Raw genomic sequence first — 24,030 nt, forward strand, 5'->3', positions numbered from 1 at the left:
TACATACATGCATACACACATCCTTCTGAAAAACTCTGATGTTTATAAGCAGGTTAAGAAAGGGAAACTGGATTTTTCATGCAAATTTGGTGAACTCCAAAACCCTAATATCTGGAAAGCAGGCAGAGAAGAAGACCCAGACAGGACACAGAGAAGGAGCAGCCAATAAAGTAAGAGGAAAACAAAGATGTGAACAGTGAAGCCAAGAGAAGAAAGTTTGAGGAGAAGGGAGTACTTGTGTTGAATGATGCTGCAAGATCAAGGATTAAGAATGATGGAGATAAAAGAATATGCATTAGCTTGAACAACATGGAAACTGTGAGAGACTTTCATGAGAAAATTTTAGTGGAGTGGTAAGAACAGAAGGTTGGACTTAAGGTGGTGAGAGGGGTAAATAAAATGTCAGAAAGAAGAGACGACAATATGTGTGGACAGTTTTCCCAAGAAATTTGGCTGTAATGGAAAGCAGAATAATGGAGGAGATGTCTGGTACTTTTTTAATGGCATATTTTGATAAGGATGCTCTTCTAGTGGTAGAAATGAGTGAGTAGTAAAATATAGATGAATAATTCAGGAGAGAAGGGGAGAAGTCAAGTTCTGGAGAAAGTGAAAGAGCAAAGAGAAGAGATATCTCTACCACTGAAGCAAGAGGAAAGGTGGAGGGGCAGGCTGCAGACTTATCAGAAGAGGATTAAGTCAAACCCAGTAGCTTTTATTTCCTCAGAAAGGTGTGAAATGGGACCATTGGCTGGGAATGCAAATGCGAAAGAGGAAATTCTACAGAAGTTTTGAGGAGAATGCACTATATTGTCATCCTAAGGAATGGGACATGGAGTCTATTTTGAGTTGCAATTTGATACCAGAGATCATTTACTTAAAATGCAATCATTCGGGGCGCCTGGGTGGCTCAGTCGGTTGGGCATCCGACTTTGGCTCAGGTCATGATCTCATGGTCTGCGGGTTCGGGCCCCACGTCGGGCTCTGTGCTGACAGCTCAGAGCCTGGAGCCTGCTTCCGATTCTGTGTCTCCCTCTCTCTCTGACCCTCCCCCATTCATGCTCTGTCTCTCTCGGTCTCAAAAATAAATAAACGTTAAAAAAATTTTTAAAAAATGCAATCATTCACTTGGGTGTGAGAGTTTCCCCAATAACATTCAGCCACTTGGGGCAAGTATGCAGAAGGTAGACATTAGAGTATGAGTCGGGGTAAGGTTCCGCCAGGTTAGTGTGACAGACTGATAGAAATACTTAGAAGTTGAGGAAATTGTAAGAGAATGATATAATGAGTGTCTGTGGATTCAAAACTGGACAAGGAAAGAAGTGAACCCAAGAGCTGGTTGACAGGTTTTGAGAAAGTGGTGAGGTAAATGAATTGGAATTCTCGAAGAAATAAAAGAATTGCCATGGTAACAGCAGCCTACATAGAAAGCCTGAACATATTCTGGAAGTGTTTTCTGGGTCCTACAGCGAAGCCCCTTTGGAGGTGCTTTTAAAATTTGTTATCAAATAAAGAAGGCCACTGTATAACTTCATGTTTCAAAACATACAATCTATAGATTTCCTTTGATGCCAAGCATTGTCTACTTTCATGCTCCTCAATCTTCCTTCTTGCTGCTACAGGTGAAGGAAAGGTTCGTGTGCACAGCTGGAAGCCAAATTTTCAGTAGCTATCGTACGTGAATGTTGGGGTAAAGAAACCTCTATTTTCTGAATGTTTGACATTTCATAGAAAAGTTCCTGGAAAAGCCACAGTGTTGGTCTGCACTTCTACCAGGGCTTTTCCTGTCTTCATCTGTGGTGCTTTCCTTGTGGGGACTTCCCAGAGTTCAGTCTCCCAGAAGGCAGTGTGTCACTTGCACGCAATCTGCCTCTACCTGATCCCCAGCACTAGCTTTCTCAGAGTTAACTTACTATTGCCTCTTGGTTGAGGAAAAAACTCTTGAATCCAAAAGCCCAAGTCATACATGGTTGCTACAAGCTGTCTTTCTGAACCAGGTTGGATAAAACTAATCATAAAATGTTTAGGTCACCAGTATGTTTTACCATTCTGTACCAATCTGCTTTTGACTGAATATTGGTTCCAGATTTTAGGTGTGTGAATTTTGCAACTTTCTATTTCCTTTTATCCCCATGTGACTTTTACTGTAAGGTTGAGGCTTATCTATTACTATCCACAATCTTTGTTATTGTACTGCATTATATTTAACAACTTTATTGAGATAATTCACATACCATAAAAATCCCCCTTTTTATTTTTTAATTTTTTTAATTTTTTTTTAACGCTTATTTATTTTTGAGACAGAGAGAGACAGCATGAACGGGGGAGTGTCAGAGAGAGAGGGAGACACAGAACCTGAAACAGGCTCCAGGCTCTGAGCCATCAGCACAGAGCCCGACGCGGGGCTTGAACTCACCAACCACGAGATCATGACCTGAGCCGAAGTCGGACGCTCAACCGACTGAGCCACCCAGGCGCCCCAAAAATCCCCCTTTTTAAAGTATACAGTTCAGTGTTTCATAGTATATTCACAGAGTTGTGCAAACACCAGCACTAATTTTAGAATAATTTTATCTCCCTCAAAAGTAACGCTGTACTCAGAGTACCTGAGTGGCTCAGTCGGTTAAGTGTCCAACTCTTGATTTCGGCTCAGGTCATGATATCATGGTTTGTGGAATCAAAGCCTGCATTGGGCTCTGCGCTGACAGTCCCCAGAGTCTGCTTGGGATTCTCTCTCTCCCTCTCTCTCTGCCCCTCCCCTGCTCCTGCTCTCTCTCTCAAAATAAATAAACATTAAAAAAAAAAAGAAGAAGAAGAAACCCTGTACTCACTGGCGATCACTGTCCATTCCCTCGTCCCGCAAACCCCTGACAATCACTAATCTACTTTCCGTCTCTATGGATTTACCTATTCTGAGCATTTTATATACATGAAATTGTACAACATGTGGCCTTTGTGTCTGGCTTCTTTCACTTAGTATGTTTTCAGGTTTCATCCCTGTGGCAGTAATTCATTTCTTTTTATTGTTAAATAATACTCCCTTGTATATATATACTAAATTTTGTTTAAGCACTCATTAATTGATAAATGTCTTTGTTGTTTCCACTTTGGGGCTATTGTGAATAGTGCTGCTGTGAATATTCATGTGTAAGTTTTACTGTGGACGTATGTTTTTATTTCTTTCTGCATTACGTTTTCCCTTTACGTGTTAACCTTAAATTCTCTTGAGGCTAATTATTCCAATAATGTAATGTCTGTTTTTGTGTAGGGATTATTTTAAAGTGTTCTGTAAGGCCAACGTGAACTACTGCCATTGCTTTACCTTTCATCATTCTTGTACTGACATTCTTGTACTGACTTCATCATTCTGTTCGCCCTGCCCTGGGACAGGCAACTCTAGAGCCTGTTCTTTTTCTTTTTAAAAAAACTTTATTCTGAGAGAGAGAAGGAGAGACAGCGAGCACAAGCAGGGGAGGGGCAGAGAGAGAGGGAGATAGAGAATCCCACGCAGGCTCCATGCCGTCAGCTCAGTGCCTGATGTGGGGCTCAAACCCACAAACCCTGAGATCATGACCTGACCCAAAACCAAGCGTAGGCCACTTAACCAACTGAACCACCCACTAGATCCCATTCTTATAAAAACTCCTCAGTGATTGGTAAGCGTGAGCCAGCCTTACTTTAAAGGATAGTTCTAAAGTAATCCTTCCATAGTCAAAATGTCTTGGAAGCTTATGTACAAAAAACTCCATCTTAATCTTCTCCATCCTCCTTCTGCCATGCCCACCCTACCTGAGCCACAAGAGTTTTTTCAAAAAAGTTGTTCATGTACATTCTCCCCTAAATTTTCACTTCAAACTAAGAGGCATTATTGTTTTTTGTGTGTCTTCTAAAATTTTTATTTTCTACATAAGACAAAGCAATGTGGGAGTCAGTCGATTAATCTTAACTGGAATTGTGTAATAGTTTAATAATGATCGCTGCTGTTCTTTGAGCAGCTGTGTAGTTAGAATGTGAGGACCACTGTATTAAACACTTTACATGCAATATCCTATGTATGCTATTCAGTATCTCTACAAAGCAGGCATAGTGGCTAACCATTAAAGTGGTAAGATAGTTCACCTACATAGGAAGGGGTAGAAGCAACATTCAAATCCAAGTATGTCTAACTTCAAAGTCTTTCTTCCACTATCACTCCAGAAGCCTCCTAACAATTACATCTTTATTCCTTTGATTGGAGCCAAATAAGAAGCTTACCCTTATTAAAAAGAATAGATATTTTTAAATTCTTCATACCTTTACTGTGCATGGCTGGATTGCTTCCTGTCTTAAGAATAAGCTTTGATAGGGGTGCCTGAGTGGCTCAGTCAGTTAAGCATCTGACTTCGGCTCAGGTCATGATCTCACGGTCCGTGAGTTCAAGCTCCGTGTTGGGCTCTGTGCTGACAGCTCAGAGCCTGGAGCCTGATTCTATGCCACCACCCCCCTTCTCTCTCTACCCCTCCCCCACTCACACTCTATCTTGCTCTTCTCTCAAAAATAAATAAATGTGAAAAAAAAATTTTAAAAAGAATAAGCTTTCACAGTAAATGAAGAAAGAGATTATAACATCCCTTATGCCTGAAAATGGACACAAAACATACCATGAGGGGGAAATATGCATTCAGTTCGCTGCCATATCCTCAATATCTGGAAATTAGTAAGTCCTACATAATTATTAAGTGGTGAATAAATGAGAGACTTTCAAAAGACAGGTGTGTCCATTTATAGTATTGCCTTGCTGACTTCACCACTTGTGGAATACTTTGGGGCTCAGTTGGGGGCTCCCTTCCTTCTCTTTTCTTCCCTTCTCTTTTCCAGCTACACTTTCTCTTTGGGTTAACTCCTCAGCTCCCATGGCTTTGAAAACTATCTACCTGATGGTGACTCCTATCACATTCTTGTGTCCTCTCTCCCACCACACACTCCATCAGTAAATCCTGTCCACTCTGTTTTCACCGCTTTCTCTCCATATCCACAGCTGCCCTTTGAATTTTAGCCACATTGCCTCTCCCTGTAGTCTCTTAACTCCTATCTCTGCTTCCACACCTGCTCTCTTTTTATCTACAGTCCATAAAACAACCATTGTGACATTTTAAAATGTTGATTATTATCTCATATTGCTACCTCATATTGCTACCTCTATTACTTCTAATCATACTTAAAATCCAAACTTCTTTTGATAACATACAAAGGCATTTGACCCCTGCCTTACTTCTGCCACATGGTTCTCTCCACTCACTAGCCTGTAGCCAGGCTGGCCATCTTGTCGTTTCTTCCATTCACTTCTGCCTCAGGCCCTTTGCTCCTGGTTTTCACCCTGCCAAAATATCTCTTCACCAGGGTCTTTGGATGACTGGCTTTTTTGCAGCATTTAGGTCCCAGTTCAAATGTCATATCTTTAGAAAGGTCTGCCCTGACCACATTTTATCACATTGTCTTATTTCCTTTAGGGCATTTATCACTATCTAAACATACTTTGTATATTTATGTATTTACTTGTCTTTCTCCATCCCCAATTTCCATGCTTACCTACATGTAAAGAAAGATCCATAAAAATAATGATCTTGTTTGTCATGTTTTTATTATTTTATTCATTGCCTGACCCATAAGAAGTTATCAATAAATATTTGAGAGAATATACAAGAATATAATAAATAAACAAATGAATGCACATTGCCTAGGACTGGGCCTGAATATGTGCAAGTAAGTCTATACTAATTAATTTAACTTCTGTATCACTCTTAAAGCTTACATTCTCTAATGTTATATTCTTCAATTTCTTCATAAACAGAATATTTTTATTACTTGGAGGGATCCAAAGATGCTCTCCTTTGTGGTACAAGCACAGATTCAGGGTAAGTAATATTTGTTTTGTGTTTAGTCTAAAGGCTACAAAACAAAAGGAAAAACATAATAAGTTTTTTTTATGAGAAACTTTAAAACATTTATAGTTAATGCATACATCTGAAAGCAAAACTTGGAGGTAGTGCTTGAATTGAAACAAGATACAAGTTATATATATATGTATGTGTAGACATGTGTGTGTGTGTGTGTGTGTGTGTGTGTATATATATATATATATATATATATATATATATATATATATGAAAGTAGAAAAATTACTTCTGGAAAATTGGATAATTTTCAAGTCTTTCTTCTTTCTGGAAAAAAGAGTGATAGAATCAACTTTCTTTCTTCCCAAATTCTACTCATTTTCCAATCAAGAATGATTCATAGATGACTGAATGCAGGGACACTTTGGCCACTCTAAACAAAGGAACCCATGGACTTGGATAAAGATATTTTAAGAATCTCCCATCTCTACAAACTACCTATCTTGCAGTTTTTCCTATATACCAAGTTCATCTCTGTTCTTGTTCTTCCCCGCCCAGATATTTGTTCACCAGGCTCTGTGTTCACTGGGAACATTAAAAATAAACAAATAAGGTTGCTGCTCTGCAAGACAGTTCAGACCACTGTTCAATGGCATCACCATGCAAGTCTACCAATTTATTTTATTTTATTGTTATTTTTTTTGAAGAAGTTAGAAGTTTATTGAATACACCGCAAGGGAGCAGTGGGCAGAACAGTAGAGACTGCCCAGTCCACCAATTTTAGAATGAAAAATATAAAACTACAAATCTTTATGAACTTACATAATTGCTCTATTTTGGCTATTTTTTTTTATTCAAATTCACTCCAAGAATAATTTGGAGGAACCGAGTTTTGGTGGAGGCCTATATATCAATATTTCTGATGCAAGAACTATTACTTGGTGCCAGACGGAATTTCCAGATTTTGATGAGGATACTAATAGCAGCTGCCATTTATTAAATGCTTTCCATATAGAGGAACTAGGCTAGACCATTTGTATATATCATCTTCTTTAAACTTAACAACAATCTTAACCTTTTGAAGTAGGTTTTATCCTCTTCTCACAGAAAGAGTGAACTGCACCTTGAAGAATTTAAGTAATTTGACAAAGTCACCAACTAGTAGAGTGGGATGGGATTCAAACCCAGTTCCTCCTGATTCCAAATAATGCATTCTTAATCATTATTCAATATCGTCCTCCTAGAAAGGAACCTTGAATATCTAACTGTTCTGTTGTACTCCTTAGGTTGCCTCCCGGAAACATTCTAACTTGTGATTTTTTTTTTTTTTTTTTTTTGTATGTAGTCAGTGTCCAGAAGGGTACAAGTGTGTGAAAGCTGGTAGAAACCCTGATTATGGCTACACAAGCTTTGACACTTTCAGTTGGGCCTTCTTGGCCTTATTTCGGCTAATGACCCAGGATTACTGGGAAAATCTTTACCAACAGGTGAGTGCCAAGAGAAACATTCATTGCATTTTTGAATAGCATAAAAATCTGGTGACTGTTCCTTACCAGACTTTATATAAGATTTTTTTTTTCAATTTATAAAGGACAAAACTCTTTTGGCTTATCACTAAAATTAGACATGTTTTATTTCCAGCAGTATTAGAGTGGATAATTCTGAAAATTATACATTGTTATCTTATCCTTTTTTGGCTTATTTGATCTCTAGTTCATGTCCCCCAACCCTTTCTGAATATAGCATCCTATGGGGTCCTAAGTAAATTGCAGGAAATACACTGTCACAGTCTCTTGTAGCTCTCCTGCACACACTGTTTCCTGAATGTGCTGCCCTGCTTGCAATGCCCTAAACACCAGGATCTCGTAGGTTCATTATGCTTTATTTTTTTGAACTCCCATGTACAGTTGCTATGAATTAACTTGTACCCCCTCCCATTTATGTGTTAAAGTCCTAACTCCCAGCGCCTTAGACTGACTATTTTTTGAGTTAGGGATTTAAAGAGGTGATTAAATTGAAATGAGGCATCGGGATGGGTCCTAATCCAATCTGACTGGTGTCCTTAAAAGAAAAGGAGATTAGTTCCTGAGAAACACCAGAAATGTGCCCACCTGGACACAGAGAGAAGACCCTGTGAGCACTCGGTGAGAAGACAGCCATTGACAAGCCAAGGAGAGAGACCTCAGGAGAAATCCAACAAACCAACCCTTTGATACTGGACTTCCATCCTCTAGAACTGTTGGAAAGTAGAATTTCTGGGGCGCCTCGGTTGTTCAGTCGGTTAAGCGTCCAACTTCGGCTCAGGTCATGATCTCACAGTTCGTGGGTTCAAGCTCCGTGTTGGGCTCTGTGCTGACAGCTCAGAGCCTGGAGCCTGTTTCGGATTCTGTGTCCCCCTCTCTCTGCCCCTCCCCCACTCATGCTCTCTCTCAGTCTCTCAAAAGTGAATAAAGATTAAAAAAATTTTTTTTAACTAAAATTTCTGTTGTTTCAGCTTCCCAGTCTATAGTACATTGTTGTGGCAGCTCTAGGAAGGAAATATAAGAATTGAAGACCCAATTCACATCTCTAAATTCTCCTGTCCGAACTCAATTTCTCCTTCCCCTACACTTCCACGCCTTTTTAATATTCCTCAGTTTATAGTATCCATCACTTTGTACATTAATTATTAATTCACATGGCCACCTCCTCCAATGTGATCTTTTGGGCCTATGGGTGTATCTTTTCACTTATATATTCTCAGCACCTGACCCCAGGAAGAAAGAGATGAAAATGATTATTCTGTATTATAAATAAAAAATGAATCACTTTTCTTAGAATTGCCAGATTCTTTTGGCCTGTTTTATGTTTACTTCATTTCTAATATTACAAAGGAATATAGAAATTATGTAAACATATACTTCAGAGGAAAAAAGGAATAGAAACAACTTTAAATATGCAAAAATAAGCTCACTTTTACTCAAAATTAAAGAAATGAAAATTAAAACGAGAGTGACAGCTAATTGTTTACCTGTTAGAATGATGGAGATCCAAAGAGAGACGCTGTCTGGCTGTGACATGGGGAGGTAGACTTACTCACACATTGCTGGGAACCACAGCCAAGTGCAACATAGGAACTTTTATGAAAATTAAAATGAATATACCCATTAACCAAAAATTCCACTACCTAAGAATTTATCAAAGAGAAGAAATTGTAACAATGATAACTGATAGAAAAGGGAAATGAGTAGGCATCAGAGATAAGAGAGAGATATTTTTCGTGTAATTATCTTTTTATACCATTTGAATTTTTTTACTATATGCTGCATTCAAAACTTTTAATACATATTAATTAAAAGTAAATATAACAGGGGGCGCCTGGGTGGCGCAGTCGGTTAAGCGTCCGACTTCAGCCAGGTCACGATCTCGCGGTCCGTGAGTTCGAGCCCCGCGTCAGGCTCTGGGCTGATGGCTCGGAGCCTGGAGCCTGTTTCCGATTCTGTGTCTCCCTCTCTCTCTGCCCCTCCCCCGTTCATGCTCTGTCTCTCTCTGTCCCAAAAATAAAAAAAATTAAAAAAAAAAAAAAAAAGTAAATATAACAGTAGACAAGCAGATAAGATCATTCAATTAGGCTCGCTACTTTGTGTGAACATGATACATCATCATTGATACTTTCTTTATCAGTCAAAGGGACTACAGATACTATCTGCTTCTCTAATTGGAAAATGAGCAGAGTAGCTCCTTGTTGAGTAATTTTTAGACTGCAGATTTCAAAAATCCCAGACTGAGGCACCTGTGTGGCTTAGTCAGTTAAGGGTCCAACTCTTGGTTTCGACTCAGGCCATGATCTCATAGTTTGTGAGTTGGAGCCCCACATCGGGCTCTGTGCTGACAGTGGAGTCTGCTTGGGATTCTCTCTGACCATCTATCTCTATTCCTCTCTCTCTCTCTCAAAAAATAAATAAGTAAACATTTTTAAATCCAGGATTATTATTCTTAAAAATAGTGAAGAATCATACCTAATTTTAATACAAGTTTAATAGATTGCTATATCCTTTGTAGTGAAAAAGTGTGTATTTAAATATGGATTGTTTTCCATGGAGGTGTAATTTTATTCCTTTATATTTTTGATAACATGAGATTATACTGAACTGCCCAACTTCCCCATGCCTAATATGCCATTCAAGTTGAAATAATCTACCAAAAATCTTTGTGTTATTAAAATAATGATTTCCATTTTTCCCTAGACACTGCGTGCTGCTGGGAAAACTTACATGATCTTCTTTGTTGTGGTGATTTTTCTGGGATCCTTTTATCTAATAAACTTGATCCTTGCTGTGGTTGCCATGGCCTATGAGGAACAGAACCAGGCAAACATCGAAGAAGCGAGGCAAAAGGAGTTAGAATTTCAACAGATGTTAGATCGTCTTAAAAAAGAGCAAGAAGAAGCTGAGGTATTATTGTTTGGTGTAAAATTCTCCCTAGAAGTAGAAATCCAAAGGGGAATGCAGAGGCTCATAGCAGAGACTCTGTGGCCTTCCCCACGAGATTTTCCTTACTGGATTTTTTAACATAAGCTGAATTTTCATTCTGGGGTGGTCAAAGAACCAATTCTGGATTGAGTTAGAATTGGTATTTGTCTCATTCTACCTTTCCCCATAATCAGCACAGAGAATATTCTAAGCCATTCCTCCTAAACCTGTTATCCATAATTCCTCAGTATGTATGGCATTATGCAAAGTCGCAAAACATATATGATATGTTTCCCCAGAGTAGCAATTGCATACAAAAGCTTAGGGAAAATTATTTAAGTGTTAAAGATAACAGATACTCTATGGAGTAGAAAGAAAAATGTGCATCAATTTTTGTTAACGTGGCAAGAACTTTTAAGATAAAAAACATGAGATGTTAAGAAAATTTATACTTATGGTTGTAGGCACTTTAGGCTAAGGTGCAAATTATTGAGTATTCTTCCTTACTCCTCTCTCCAAGAGGGTACTTCAGTGGAAAAGTTTCAGAAGGTTTGTACCAAGAGAACCAAAAATTTAAATATTATGCAGGAGTTTAAAATTTGTTTGGGGGCACCAGGGTGGCTCAGTTAGTTAAGCATCTGACCGGCTCAGGTCATGATCTCATGGTTTGTGAGTTCAAGTGCTGCATTGGGCTTTGCACTGACAGTGCAGAGCCTGCTTGGGATTTTCTCTCTGCCTCTCCCCTACTTTCACTCTCAAAATAAATAAATAAGCTTTCAAAAAAAAGTAAAAATAAATAAAATTTGTTTGATATTTCAACCTAAATATCTTCAAAATGTCTAACTTATGGGGCGCCTGGGTGGCTCAGTCGGTTGAGCGTCCGACTTCAGCTCAGGTCACGATCTCACGGTTCGTGAGTTTGAGCCCCGCGTCAGGCTCTGGGCTGATGGCTCAGAGCCTGGAGCCTGCTTCCGATTCTGTGTCTCCCTCTCTCTCTGCCCCTGCCCCATTCATGCTCTGTCTCTCTCTGTCTCAAAAATAAATAAACATTAAAAAAAATAAAATAAAAAAAAATGTCTAACTTATTAGGGGAAAGGTAGTAATATGTAAAGTAGAAAACTTTGATAGAGAAAGATGTTCAGTGCAGTATTTTGATAATATTAAACATCAAAAAGTATATAAATTTTTTAATTAGATAATGATAAGGAGAATTATGATACTTTTGTGTCTTGGAGTATTATTCAGCCATAAAATGATGTGCTTTAAGAATATTATGATGACAGTGAAATGTTTTAATATAATGTATTAAGTAGTAGGATACAAAATTGGGCATAATATACAAACAATTTAAAAACTTTATATATATATATATATACATATATATATATATATATATATATATATATATATGAAGAAATACACCAATTATTTCTGGGTTTTAGGATTGAGTGATTTTTATTTTTTTATTCACAATGTCCTTATTTTCCAAATTTTTACAAGGAATGTTTTAATAATAAAAACTTAATTTTTGATAAAAGATTAACAGTATGTCATCCAGGATTTTCTAGGAAACCCTTAGAAGTCTCTCATCTTCTTGACATTCATTTTATAATAATTCATTTTTGTTTTCAGGCAATTCAGTTTCCATTAAACTGAGTGCCTGACTCTTTTGATAATATTGAGTTAATTACCTGAAAAAGATGTACGAATTTTCTTATTATATGGTTTATGTGAGTTTTATGTTACAGAATTACCTAGTAAAACTTTTATAAATACCATTTTAAATTGTTTTACCATAAATATAGGAATAGTATATATTAGTTTAATGCCAAAGTAAAATGGGGCCTTATCACAATGCAAGAAAAGCAATAAATATATGCTTTGTAAGCTCTCTAGTTACAATACAAAAATAAAAAATAAATAAAAAGGCATGACTTCATGCACAAGGGACATGATTACATGGACAGTGTAATTAAATTCATGGTAGAGAGGTGCCTACCCCATAATAGAGTTTCCCAGACTTTGGAAATGACTTACCACATGTGTGACCTCTTGGTCCAACAGGCAATCGCAATGGCAGCAGCTGAGTACACAAGTATTGGGAGAAGCAGAATTATGGGCTTCTCTGAGAGTTCTTCTGAAACATCCAAACTGAGCTCTAAAAGTGCTAAAGAAAGAAGAAACAGAAGAAGGAAAAAGAACCAAAAGAAGCTCGCCAATGGGGAAGAAAAGGGAGACAATGAGAAATTGTCCAAATCAGAGTCTGAGGAGAGTATCAGGAGAAAAAGTTTCCACCTTGGGGTTGAAGGTCATAGGCGAGCACGTGAAAAGAGACTGTCTACCCCTAATCAGGTACCAATGCAATTGTCAAATGGTTATTGCCAGGGCTAGGATTATAGAGCAAAATGTGTTACCTTGAGGTAACAGGATCTCAGGAAAGGAGAGTGAGTGACTTCACTGGTATATTTTTAGGTAAAAACTTATTGATTGTTGGACATTTATGGAAAGAACACAGATGTGCATAGTTTTCCATTTAACTTGGACCATTTTTGAAGGAGCCTATAGTTTCATCATTGTCATATCTTCTCCAATAAACATTTTCAGAACAGAATATTCATAAGAACTGTCATAAATGAAGAAATTATTTACACAACATATTAACTTTTACATTTTTATCTAGTCTGTACATTTTTATCTAGTCTAGCCAATGCCTCATTGGCTAAAAACTAATCCCAGACTAGGTTCTCCACTTTTCTTCACCACCATAACTAATGGTACCAGCAGAATATCAGTGCATGAGCTGGAAAGTTTGGAGACACTTGACAACCTCTACCCCCGACTGCATCAACTACGACTAATAACTAATCGCTCAGTCTGTTATTTCTGCTTGTGTAAAATATCTCTTTCCTTTTTTCTTTTTTCTCTTTCCACTGAAACCTCCATATCTCAGGGTTCCCTGCCTACAGAACTCTAAGATGAACAATTGCTTCCCTTCTCTTAAATACTAGCCTGTTTTCTCTCATACAACACTCCCAAATCCCTTTTACAAAACAAAGCTGTCCCTTGGCTCAACTTGAAAAACAAACAAAACAAACACTCTGTGTTGAATAACTACTGACTATAGAACAAGACCTACATCTTATCCGTGTTGTGGACTGGCTTCAGCCTCATTTCCCACCTTTCTCTACCTTCATGTACCCTCAGTCCATCGTGATTATTCACTCATACATACATGCCCTGTACCTCTATTACTTAGTACATGTGGTGTTCTCTAAGTGGGGTGATTTTCTTCTTTGTTTCCCTCCTGGTGTGGCAGCCCCCATTCTTCTTTCATAAGCTCAGATGCCACTTATCCCACAAATTTGCCTCTGCCCTCACCACTTCTCCCATTTGCTCTTTGGTGCCTTACTTAACAATTACTGTCCTTCGCATTTATGACTTCATTTAAAACTGAGACAAACCATAAGAAACTCTTGAATACAGAGAACAAATGGAGGGTTGCTGGCGAGGAGGTGGGTGGGGGGATGGTTTAAATGGGTGATGGGCATTAAGGAGGGTGCTTTTCGGGATGAACATTGTCATATGTAAGAGATGAATCATGGTGTTCTACTCCTGAAGCCAAGACTACACTGTATGTTATCTAACTTGAATTTAAATAAAAATTAAGAAAAAAATAATTAAAACAATAAGATTTCTATCTTCTACTACTTAAGTCTGTAAGATGCTTCCAGATACACATAGAAATCAGAGTCCCTACCTTCAAAGATTTTATAATTTAGCTGGGGAGACAGAACTTGAAAGCATGTGGTATCAATAAAAAGACCTATGACAAGAGCAAAACAAGCTGGATTTAAGGCAAAGGCTTTGTTATCCTTGCTTTCCATTATTCAGAGTGCCTGCCACTTTGTCCTTTCCATAGGAAGCACTAGCACTTATTGAATTAGATACTTCCAAAGAATAAACACTCAGTTTTGTTTATGGACACGGTTTATCCTGGCCGTGAATTCAATAAATGTGACTTTTCCTCCTCTTTGGTGTTGGGCAATCTCTTTTTCAAATTCCAGTATTATATGACTTGTAAACTCACTGACATTGAAAAGTCTTTCTTAACATACCTTGACTGAGCTTCCAACATGTAAAGTGGAGTTGCAAGCATTGGAATGCAAAGAAGCACACAGTGTGCCCTTCGGCCTCAAGAGAGTTTCAATTACTTATGGAACTTAGGGACTGATATATTGAAAGCTAAATAACAGGTATGAATACCAAATGCTTTTTATAAGTGGTATGTTCTTTGTAGCAAAATCAGTGGGGTAGAAAGCATGGCGAGGTCACTGTAGGCCAAAGTAGGAGAGACCTATACAGTAATAAATAATGTACCTACTCCAGAAAGGATGAATTCTCCAGTCTTTTCATCCCTTATTTAGGAGAATTTGTCTTCCTGCTGAATTGCTTTATTTTTTAATATGTTTCTTTTCATACATAGTATGATTCCATAGAATTTAGCATGCATAGAATTCTATGGAATCAGTACAGAGCCACCTGGCCTCAGCTCAGAGGTCTCAGAGGCAGTAATGTGCACTTCTATTCTTAGATGCTTCAGCAGATACATGGCTACATTTCATCTTTTTTGTTTTGTTTTGTTTTTCCTGCAGTCACCACTCAGCATCCGAGGCTCCTTGTTTTCTGCAAGGCGCAGCAGCAGAACGAGTCTTTTTAGTTTCAAAGGCCGAGGGAAAGACATTGGATCTGAGACTGAGTTTGCCGACGATGAGCATAGCATTTTCGGGGATAGTGAGAGCAGGAGGGGCTCACTGTTTGTGCCCCACAGACCCCGGGAGCGGCGCAGCAGTAACATCAGCCAAGCCAGTAGGTCCCCCCCAGTGCTGCCAGTGAATGGGAAGATGCACAGTGCCGTGGACTGCAATGGTGTGGTCTCCCTGGTTGATGGACCCTCAGCCCTCATGCTCCCCAATGGACAGCTTCTGCCAGAGGTGATAATAGATAAGGCAACTTCTGATGACAGCGTAAGGATGTTTTAAATAGCTCAGGCCTGGCTCGGCCCTTGTTCTTGCATCAGTCCATCTGCTAGAGGGGTCTTCTTGGGTCCTGTGAATGGCTCTGCATTTTGCAATACCGCTACTACCGAAACACGCCTTCACCTCATTAATGTAATCCTCATGGGATATGCTGTAGATGTCTAATTCAAAGATATTTAAAACTGCATTTTTTTAAAAAAGGAACTTATATTTACTTCCATATTATAAGCCATCCCTTTAGAAAACAATGTATAAAAGACATAGATATATATACATAAATCTCAGCACAGAAAATGCATTGGTTATGCTGATCTTTATTAGTTGATAATAGGTCCCATTTTTCTAAGGAAATTTGGATTCTTTCCACCTACTGCTATCTTTCTGAAGATACTGTTTAATATATACCTTGTGCAAAGAATCTTGAGTTTTAATAATAGTAATAATAATAGCAAATATGTGTTTAGGATTTATAATAGCCCTGTAAGGTGATATATTATCATCCCTCTTTTACATAGGAGGAAACTGAGGCATGGAGAAGCAAAGCAATTTCCCCAAGTTCACTCAGCTAGTAAACAGTAGTCCTGAAGTTCAAACAGGCTCTCTGTTTCAGAGCTTGCACTCTTAACCCACCACATTTTTGCTCTCTCTCCAATGTGTGCTAGGCTTTTAAACTTGGAAATAATTTAATGTTTTTAATGTTTATTTATTTTTGAGAGACAGAGAGAGAGTGTGAGCAGGGGAGGGGCAGAGAGAAGGAGACAAAGAATCCGAAGCAGGCTCCAGACTCTGAGCTGTCAGCACAGAGCCCACCGTGGGGCTCAAACCCACAAACTGCGAGATCATGACCTGTGCTGCAGTTGGGCATTTAACCAACTGAGCCACCCAGGTGCCCTGAAACTTAGAAATAATTTAGAATAGCTATGCTTTTCCCCATACATAAATGAAACTTTTTTCATTAAAATAAGATAAAAACAAAAACAAAAACTCTGTGGTCTGGAGTCTACCGATAAAAATATAATAGCCAAACTATATACATTAATACAAACATACACACATAAAAGCAAAAACAAAACAACAATTCCAAGGCAACAATTTCAAGGGTTTAGGAGTAATTAAGTCAGTAGAGAAAGTGTCTAATTAGGCTGGAAAGTGAGATCTTTCTGGTTTCTGGAGTTTCTAGGTTACCTCTTTAGGCCAGTCACTGTTCTGTTGCATTACTAAAGATCAGTAGGGGCTCTGACTGACCTAACAAGCTTTGAACTCATGCTAGGTATTCATATATTCATATTTTCAGACAATATATTTTTAGCGAGAATAAAGTTCCATCAAAGTCATGGCCACATACATATTTCATTTGGAATGACTGCATGTGCTTTTTAGGTAACAAGTGACCTCTGTGCTTGCATGATCCAGCTTTGGGCCTTCGGCCAAGATATTTTTCCTTGTCAAATGAGCATGCTAAATTCTATGGAATCAGATCTTTGCTGTGTTTTGCTTTTCAGTGATGTACTATCTGTGAAACATATAATTTATATCAGATTTGGATATTATTTCATATTTTTAAATGAAATATTTTCACTAAAGACTTTACTTTTACCGTAGAAAAATCAGTATTACCATAAATCCTGAAACAAACTACAAAACTAGAGTATACTCTAAGATTCAACAGAAATGCAATAAACATGATAGTATGGCAAAATGTACAGTTTAGATGAAAAAAATTGCATGACAGATAATATAACCTTGACAACTAAAACGTGTCTACATGAAAAAGAATGTGTTATTCTTGTTTGACTTGTAGAAAAATTGCCATTTCTTGAAAGTCAGTAGATTAGAGACTGTATCAAATAGAAAGATCTCCATAAAAAGCCAGCTACAGATATGTGTGTGTGGATGTCTGTGCACATACACATACAGACAGACACACATGCATACATTTATGCCCATGTGTCCATGTTTTGATATACACACACATATAAGTATATCTAAACAACTATACAACTTTAAAACTCTAGAGCTATATTTACATGTTTGTAAAGTGGTGTGTGTGTATCTATACATACGTAAATACCACATATACCACACCTAAACAGATAGATAGGTGATACATGTAGAATTGTATAGTTGTTTGTGTGCATATGTGTGTGTGAGCTGTGTATGTGTGTGTGTGTATTGTTGGCCTGCACTGAACCAGCATAGTGTTTAAACTTTGAATTAGTTGCCAAAATTTAAAAACAAGACATTTTCACACAAAAATGAGTGCACCTGGTAAGACTGAGCTCATATTCCTGCATGGCAACAATCCTTTAGAGCTGAACAGTGGTCACCTCTTTCAGATGGAGCTTACATTCTCCATTTTGCTACAGTGCCCACCAGTCTCCGTCGTCCTTTTCACGCTGAGTCATTTATCCTCATCCACTCAGAGCAATTCATGAGATCTTCCTTGGTAATAAGAAACATCCATTACAGTCTCCATGTAATTCTGTTACCTCAACAAAGAATAATTATAGAAATTTATCAGAGAATACCGAGGTTCTGTCCCTTTACCACACATCACTGCAATACACGTTTAGCTGGTTTCATGTAGGACACTTACATGGCAAAACTATCTGAATAAATTCGACACCCAGAAAGATAGGTGATGAAAGTGATTACAACAAGAAAAGCAGCTTGTTTTATTTTTTACTTCCTAAGCATTAATTCTTTTAATCCTCAAAGCGAGAATATGAGGCTAATACTATGATCATCTCCATTTTACCAATGATAGAACTGAGATGGGAGTTAAGTAACCCTCCAGTGACACATACCCAGTAAGTAGCAGAACTATGATTACAACCCAGCAGCCTAATTTCTACTTTTATTTACTCACTACAGCTACCTAAGCAAAATTTTATTCTGCACCAAGAATTTATTAGAATTATATTCTTAGAACTTTAATTAATCATCTTTTTTTTTCTTTCAGGGTACAACTAATCAAATACATAAGAAAAGACGTTCCAGTTCTTATCTCCTTTCTGAAGATATGTTGAATGATCCCCATCTAAGACAAAGAGCAATGAGTAGAGTAAGCATATTAACAAACACTGTAGAAGGTATGTAATAATGCTGTCTTACCCATACAGATTTTTAAACAAAACTTAGATAAGCCCTGGTTAGCCTTAAATAGGTATATGAAGTTCTTAGGAAGAATTCAAAGAATAAAAAATGATCATAAACAATGGTAAAGATAACCAATGGATACTAATGGAATGGTCTTTATGTGCTCAAAAAACTTGACAAAGTTTTTATGTGTGTGATTAAAGATACTGGATGATAAGACTTTTCAAAGACAATTAATGATAATAAATGAAGAAAGCTAGGTTAACCAGGGCTGTGTGGGTTATATATTATATACATATATTATATATATACTATGTATATAATATATATATATAGTATATAATCTTACAAACTTAGTCTCTGGGTTTACCATCTAATATGCAAGAAAATAATATATACTTCCAGATGTCTGTAATGGCTGCCTCTGAGCACATTCAGCAAAATTATAAAATGGTAATCTGTGACATAACATCTGTTAAGATTATGATGAAAAGGCATTAGAGAAAGCAATTTAGAGAACATATAGTGGTTACACCTTGAGAAGCGAGTCAGGGTGGCAACTTTTACAATGTGCTGGTTTCCACCCTCTCCCCCTACAATATGTCCCAGGTCCCACCTTGTGCTTTCATACCATGATGGCCTCAGACAAAGCTTCCACCCACTTCCTAAACTTAATGGTGAGAAATAAAAGAGATTGTGGTATGATGTATCTATTGAATGAGCCACTCCATAAGTTATTTCTAGTCTCTTGGTTCTGAGATTGATTTCACCTGTGAAAAAATATATATTGATGGAAAATATATATTTCTCCATTAAGAAAACATTGATTCTTGGGGTACCTGGGTGTCTCAGTCAGTTGAGTGTCCAACTTTTGATTTCTGCCTAGGTCATAATCACCAGGTCATGGGATCAAGCCCCATGTGGGGCTCCACACTGTGCGTGGAGCCTGGGTGAAATTCTCTCTCCCTCTCCTTCTGCCTCTCTCCCCCACCCCCACTCCCATGTGCTTTCTCTGTATATGCAAGGAAAAAGTAAAAAAAGAAAACATAGGTTCTCCTGTTTACCATCACGTTAGGTGTATGTTTCTCTAGGAGTTGCCTCTATCTGCTTTGAGTCATTAATTTCACTGCCTTCCCCTAAATTACACTTGGTCTAGTAAATGAACATCATGATAGAAGATTTTTATGTAATATATTATGCTTTCATAGGAGCAGTACTGTTAAATTTGCAAAGTCTAAACAGAAGACTTGTTTCAGTGTTAAAGTCTACTGCTGATTTGTACCTGGTTAGGAATAAAATAAACAAATGATTGACTTCATGCTCTCTCTTGGTTTTCCCCCCAGAACTTGAAGAATCCAGACAGAAATGTCCACCTTGGTGGTACAGATTTGCACACACATTCTTGATCTGGAATTGTTCTCCATATTGGATAAAATTCAAAAAGCTTGTCTATTTTATTGTAATGGATCCTTTTGTAGATCTTGCTATTACCATTTGCATAGTTTTAAACACATTGTTTATGGCTATGGAGCATCACCCCATGACTGATGAATTCAAAAATGTACTCACTGTAGGAAATTTGGTGAGTCTCTAAATGTGTATTATGTACCCATAGTTCTTCCCCTTGGATGTCATGATTGTCACTTCTTTTTTTTTTTAACTCAGATGGGTGTATAGCTACATAATTATCCATATCCAGAATTCACAATATGAATCATTGTACAGAGTCAAGTTTCTGGTGATACTACTTTAAAATAATTTTGCAGAAGTGCAGAGGTCTATAACAATACTGTTTCCAAAGGGGGGTCACCATCTTGGGAATTGATGGTGTTGGGTTTTTTTTTCCTGTCAGAATGTCTCTTTGAAGCAACAATTTGAAAATTTGATAATTACCTATTTTATAATTATATTGCAGCTGCCTTGTGAGTACATTCCCCACATATTTTTAGAAAAACTGTGGATGGTTTGTTTTGGCATAATAGTGAAGTGTCTGGGCCTTTGGAGTCCCAAAGTCCTGGAATTGAATTCTCATTCTGCCTTTTACTGGTTATATGACCTTGAACAAATATGTCTCTAATTTTCTCATTTACAAAATAATAATAATACCTCACTTGCAAAATAAGAAAAATAATATATTATTTATAATATAATGATAACACTTCATTTATCATATTGTTAAGAGGAATAAACACTTTCTACTTATTAGCCTGGCATATCGTAAGTCATTAACAAATTAAACCTATTGTTATTATTATTGTCATCATCATGCTTTAAATCAACCAGCAGAAAGAAGTCTTAAGAATAAGAATACCAAGAAGCTAAAATGGTAGGACTAGACACAGAAGACAAAAGGGCACTTAAGAAAGGATCTGTAGGCTTCAAGAAGATATAGGATCCTGTTTGGCAAATAGATGCCAGACTGATTTCTCAAATGTGCAGTGCTGGTCACATTCTGGCTTAAGTAATGCCTTATGGCAAACAACAAGTGCTAGTTTCTGAGAATCTGTATGAAGCAGGCAGAAGTGCAATTTCATGGCCAAAGGGTCCCCATTTATGACTTCATAAATCATGAATAACTCTGGATGTCTTTGTGAATGTCTGTGTAAGATAATTTTACTTTTGCCATGGTCCCAAACCAATTGATCTTTGAAGCCAAAGACTTTGTATCTGAGTCAGTTTTCTTTCCCATATACTGTATTTTTAGTTGAGATGTATGTACACCATATGCTCTCTGAGGGAGCATGCTTCTTTCCTTCCATTTCTCTTTGGAAAAAGACAGGCCTATCTGGTTTCTAATTGTTGATGGAGGTATAGGCCATGAAATTCAGTACCTTCTTGCTGAATTGACTGCATCACTGTGAACCCCAAAAGAATTTATCGTGTTTCTTATCTATTGTCACTACCCTAAGTGCGGGGTACTCCCTGATTGTCTTCTTGATGCTGCATTATTTTTAAATGGATTCGGCACTTAGGTAGACTTCACCATTTCCCTTTGAGCCTTCTTTGGTCAGCTTCTTTGAGTCTAGTCAAACCTGAATGATTCATAAACAGGTCCTTCAGTGTTGTTTTCTTAAGTCAGTCCTTTGATACCAGTGTCATGAATTAATGATGTTTTGTGATGCACTTTTGTGTCAAAGCTTTGAAAGTCTTACTTTAGCTCCCACCGTGTCAATTAAATACTTTTCCCTCTTCTACTAATAAATCTTTAAAGAGTGAGTCAATATGTTCTCTATTACTCTAAGAGTAGTCAGACCCAACAAAAAGGCTGACTCAAGATTTTAGTGTCAGTCTATATTTCCTTTTCATTTTCTTCCAGAGTATGACCCATATAATTTTTTTTTTTTTGCAAAAACGACCTGTGTTGATTGTCATGGCTTTATTTACCTGGAATTTTAATATGCTCCTCTAAAATGCTATCTAAAGATGATGAGAATGGACAGGAAAGTTAGAGCTTTTTAACCTTGTAATGCTTACATTGGAGCTATAGGAATAATACTACCAGGTTTATGGGATTAAATGAGATAACACATTTGTAGAGTATCTGGCACATTGTCTGAAGCACAATGATGTTAAACAAATGGTAATAATCATCATTACTTTGATTCTATACTTCTCATAATACCAGAAAAAACACATTGTATTTCTCATTTAGGTCTTCACTGGGATCTTTGCAGCTGAAATGGTTTTAAAACTTATTGCCATGGATCCATATGAGTATTTCCAAGTAGGATGGAATATTTTTGACAGCCTTATTGTGACTTTAAGTTTAGTAGAGCTTTTTCTAGCAGATGTGGAAGGACTGTCAGTTCTGCGATCATTCAGACTGGTAAATATAGACCAACCTTACCATTGTATTCCACATATAAAGGGGTGTTTCTAATGCTTTGTATTATTATTTAAATCTTTTAGCAGTTTAAATCAAAAGACAAGATTAGGTTCTGGTGTCCAGTGTAATCAAGTTAATTCTATAGCAAAAGCTCTTAAAGAGCTCAAAAATCACATGAATATTTTAATCTTAGCATCTTGAAGACATAGTCATAATTTGAATCAATTTTAGACTCTTGAAGACATATTCAGTTACATGCTACATCCTTAACACCCATCACCCATTTAGCCCATCCCCCTACCCACCTCTCTTCCAGCAACCCTCTGTTTGTTCTCTGTCGTTAAAAGACTCTTATGGTTTGCTTGCCTCTCTTTGTTTTCTCCTTTCCCCTATGTTCATCTGTTTTGTGTCTTAAATTCCTCATATGAGTGAAATCATATGGTTGTTGTCTTTCTCTGACTGACTTATTTCACTTAGGATTATACACTCTAGCTCCATCCATGTCATTGCAAATGGCAAGATTTTATTCTTTCTGATGGCTGAGTAATATTCCACTATATATATATATATATATATATATATATATATATATATACCACATCTTCTTTATCCATTTATCAGTTGGTGAACATTTGGGCTCTTTCCATAATTTGGCTATTGTTGATAATGCTGCTATAAATGTCAGGGTGCATGTGCCCCTTTGAATCAGTATTTTTGTATCCTTTCGGTAAAAACCTAGTGATGCAATTGCTGAGTCATAGGGTAGTTCTATTTTTAAGTTTTTGAGGAACCTCCACACTAACATGTTGGACTTTATCCCAATGTCAATATGAAAAGGTATAAAAAGTATCAGACTATTTTCAAATTAAAAAAAAAATTAATTATCTAAAAATAGAATTAAGGATAAATTATCAATTCTAAAGGGAATAATATCTGAAATCATTACAAGAGGCTTTTATAGCAATCCTAAACTTCCTTCAAAATATGTGTAGTAATTATATTGTGGCAAGCATAACAAAATAACAAGAATATTGAAAATAGCTGAAAGTAAAAAATAGAAATAATCAATTTTAGCTAGGTAATGATGACAATATTTTAGAATTTAAAATTCTGAACAAAACTCAAGATTGGAAACATTGAAAATTGAAAATTTTTCTAATAATTAACATTAAGCTTTGTGTTTACTTTTAGCTTCGAGTGTTCAAACTGGCAAAGTCTTGGCCAACACTGAATATGCTGATAAAGATCATTGGCAACTCAGTGGGTGCTCTGGGTAACCTCACCTTGGTGTTGGCCATCATCGTCTTCATTTTTGCTGTGGTTGGCATGCAGCTCTTTGGTAAAAGCTACAAAGAATGTGTCTGCAAGATCAATGAAGACTGTACACTCCCACGCTGGCACATGAATGATTTCTTCCACTCCTTCCTGATTGTCTTCCGCGTGCTGTGTGGAGAGTGGATAGAAACCATGTGGGACTGTATGGAGGTCGCTGGTCAAGCCATGTGCCTTATAGTTTACATGATGGTCATGGTCATTGGAAATCTAGTGGTACGTAGTCGCATGTTCACACGTTGAAAATTCTGCATGGTAAATTGTTATATGACAATCACTTATAATTATAGGATTAATTACACATAAAACTATTAATTGCAATAGAATTTTGATCATTTTAATACAGGAAAAAAAACAGAAAATAAAATGAAATATTGTTTCAATTTCCCTGACAGATAACCCATTTTTATATTTTT

At 37.2% G+C, this 24,030-nt stretch overlaps 1 protein-coding gene and 1 long non-coding RNA gene across 7 annotated transcripts in view; one reads left to right on the forward strand and one right to left on the reverse strand.

The window, feature by feature from the left end:
* The window catches only part of SCN9A (sodium voltage-gated channel alpha subunit 9), a 167,030-nt gene that overhangs the window by 77,490 nt on the left and 65,510 nt on the right, over positions 1 to 24,030 (forward strand). Inside the window, exons 8-16 of the mRNA XM_058715068.1 lie at positions 5,828 to 5,891; positions 7,216 to 7,357; positions 10,097 to 10,303; positions 12,386 to 12,673; positions 14,974 to 15,345; positions 18,320 to 18,449; positions 19,800 to 20,038; positions 22,109 to 22,282; positions 23,474 to 23,830. Coding sequence (XP_058571051.1) covers positions 5,828 to 5,891; positions 7,216 to 7,357; positions 10,097 to 10,303; positions 12,386 to 12,673; positions 14,974 to 15,345; positions 18,320 to 18,449; positions 19,800 to 20,038; positions 22,109 to 22,282; positions 23,474 to 23,830 — 1,973 coding nt within the window. The remainder of the gene's footprint in view (positions 1 to 5,827; positions 5,892 to 7,215; positions 7,358 to 10,096; positions 10,304 to 12,385; positions 12,674 to 14,973; positions 15,346 to 18,319; positions 18,450 to 19,799; positions 20,039 to 22,108; positions 22,283 to 23,473; positions 23,831 to 24,030) is intronic.
* LOC131503606 (uncharacterized) overlaps positions 17,516 to 24,030 on the reverse strand; it is a 125,331-nt gene continuing 118,816 nt past the window's right edge. For 4 of the 6 annotated variants that reach the window (XR_009257473.1, XR_009257472.1, XR_009257478.1 and 1 more), the window contains 2 exons: positions 23,566 to 23,862; positions 17,516 to 17,839 (listed from right to left, as the gene is read on the reverse strand). This is a non-coding gene — a long non-coding RNA (uncharacterized LOC131503606). Of the gene's footprint in view, positions 17,847 to 23,565; positions 23,863 to 24,030 lie in introns of all 6 variants that reach the window. The other 2 variants (XR_009257474.1, XR_009257476.1) reach the window with 2 other exon arrangements.

The sequence above is a fragment of the Neofelis nebulosa genome, chromosome 2, assembly GCF_028018385.1.
Source record: "Neofelis nebulosa isolate mNeoNeb1 chromosome 2, mNeoNeb1.pri, whole genome shotgun sequence".
Taxonomy (NCBI): Eukaryota; Metazoa; Chordata; class Mammalia; order Carnivora; family Felidae; genus Neofelis; species Neofelis nebulosa.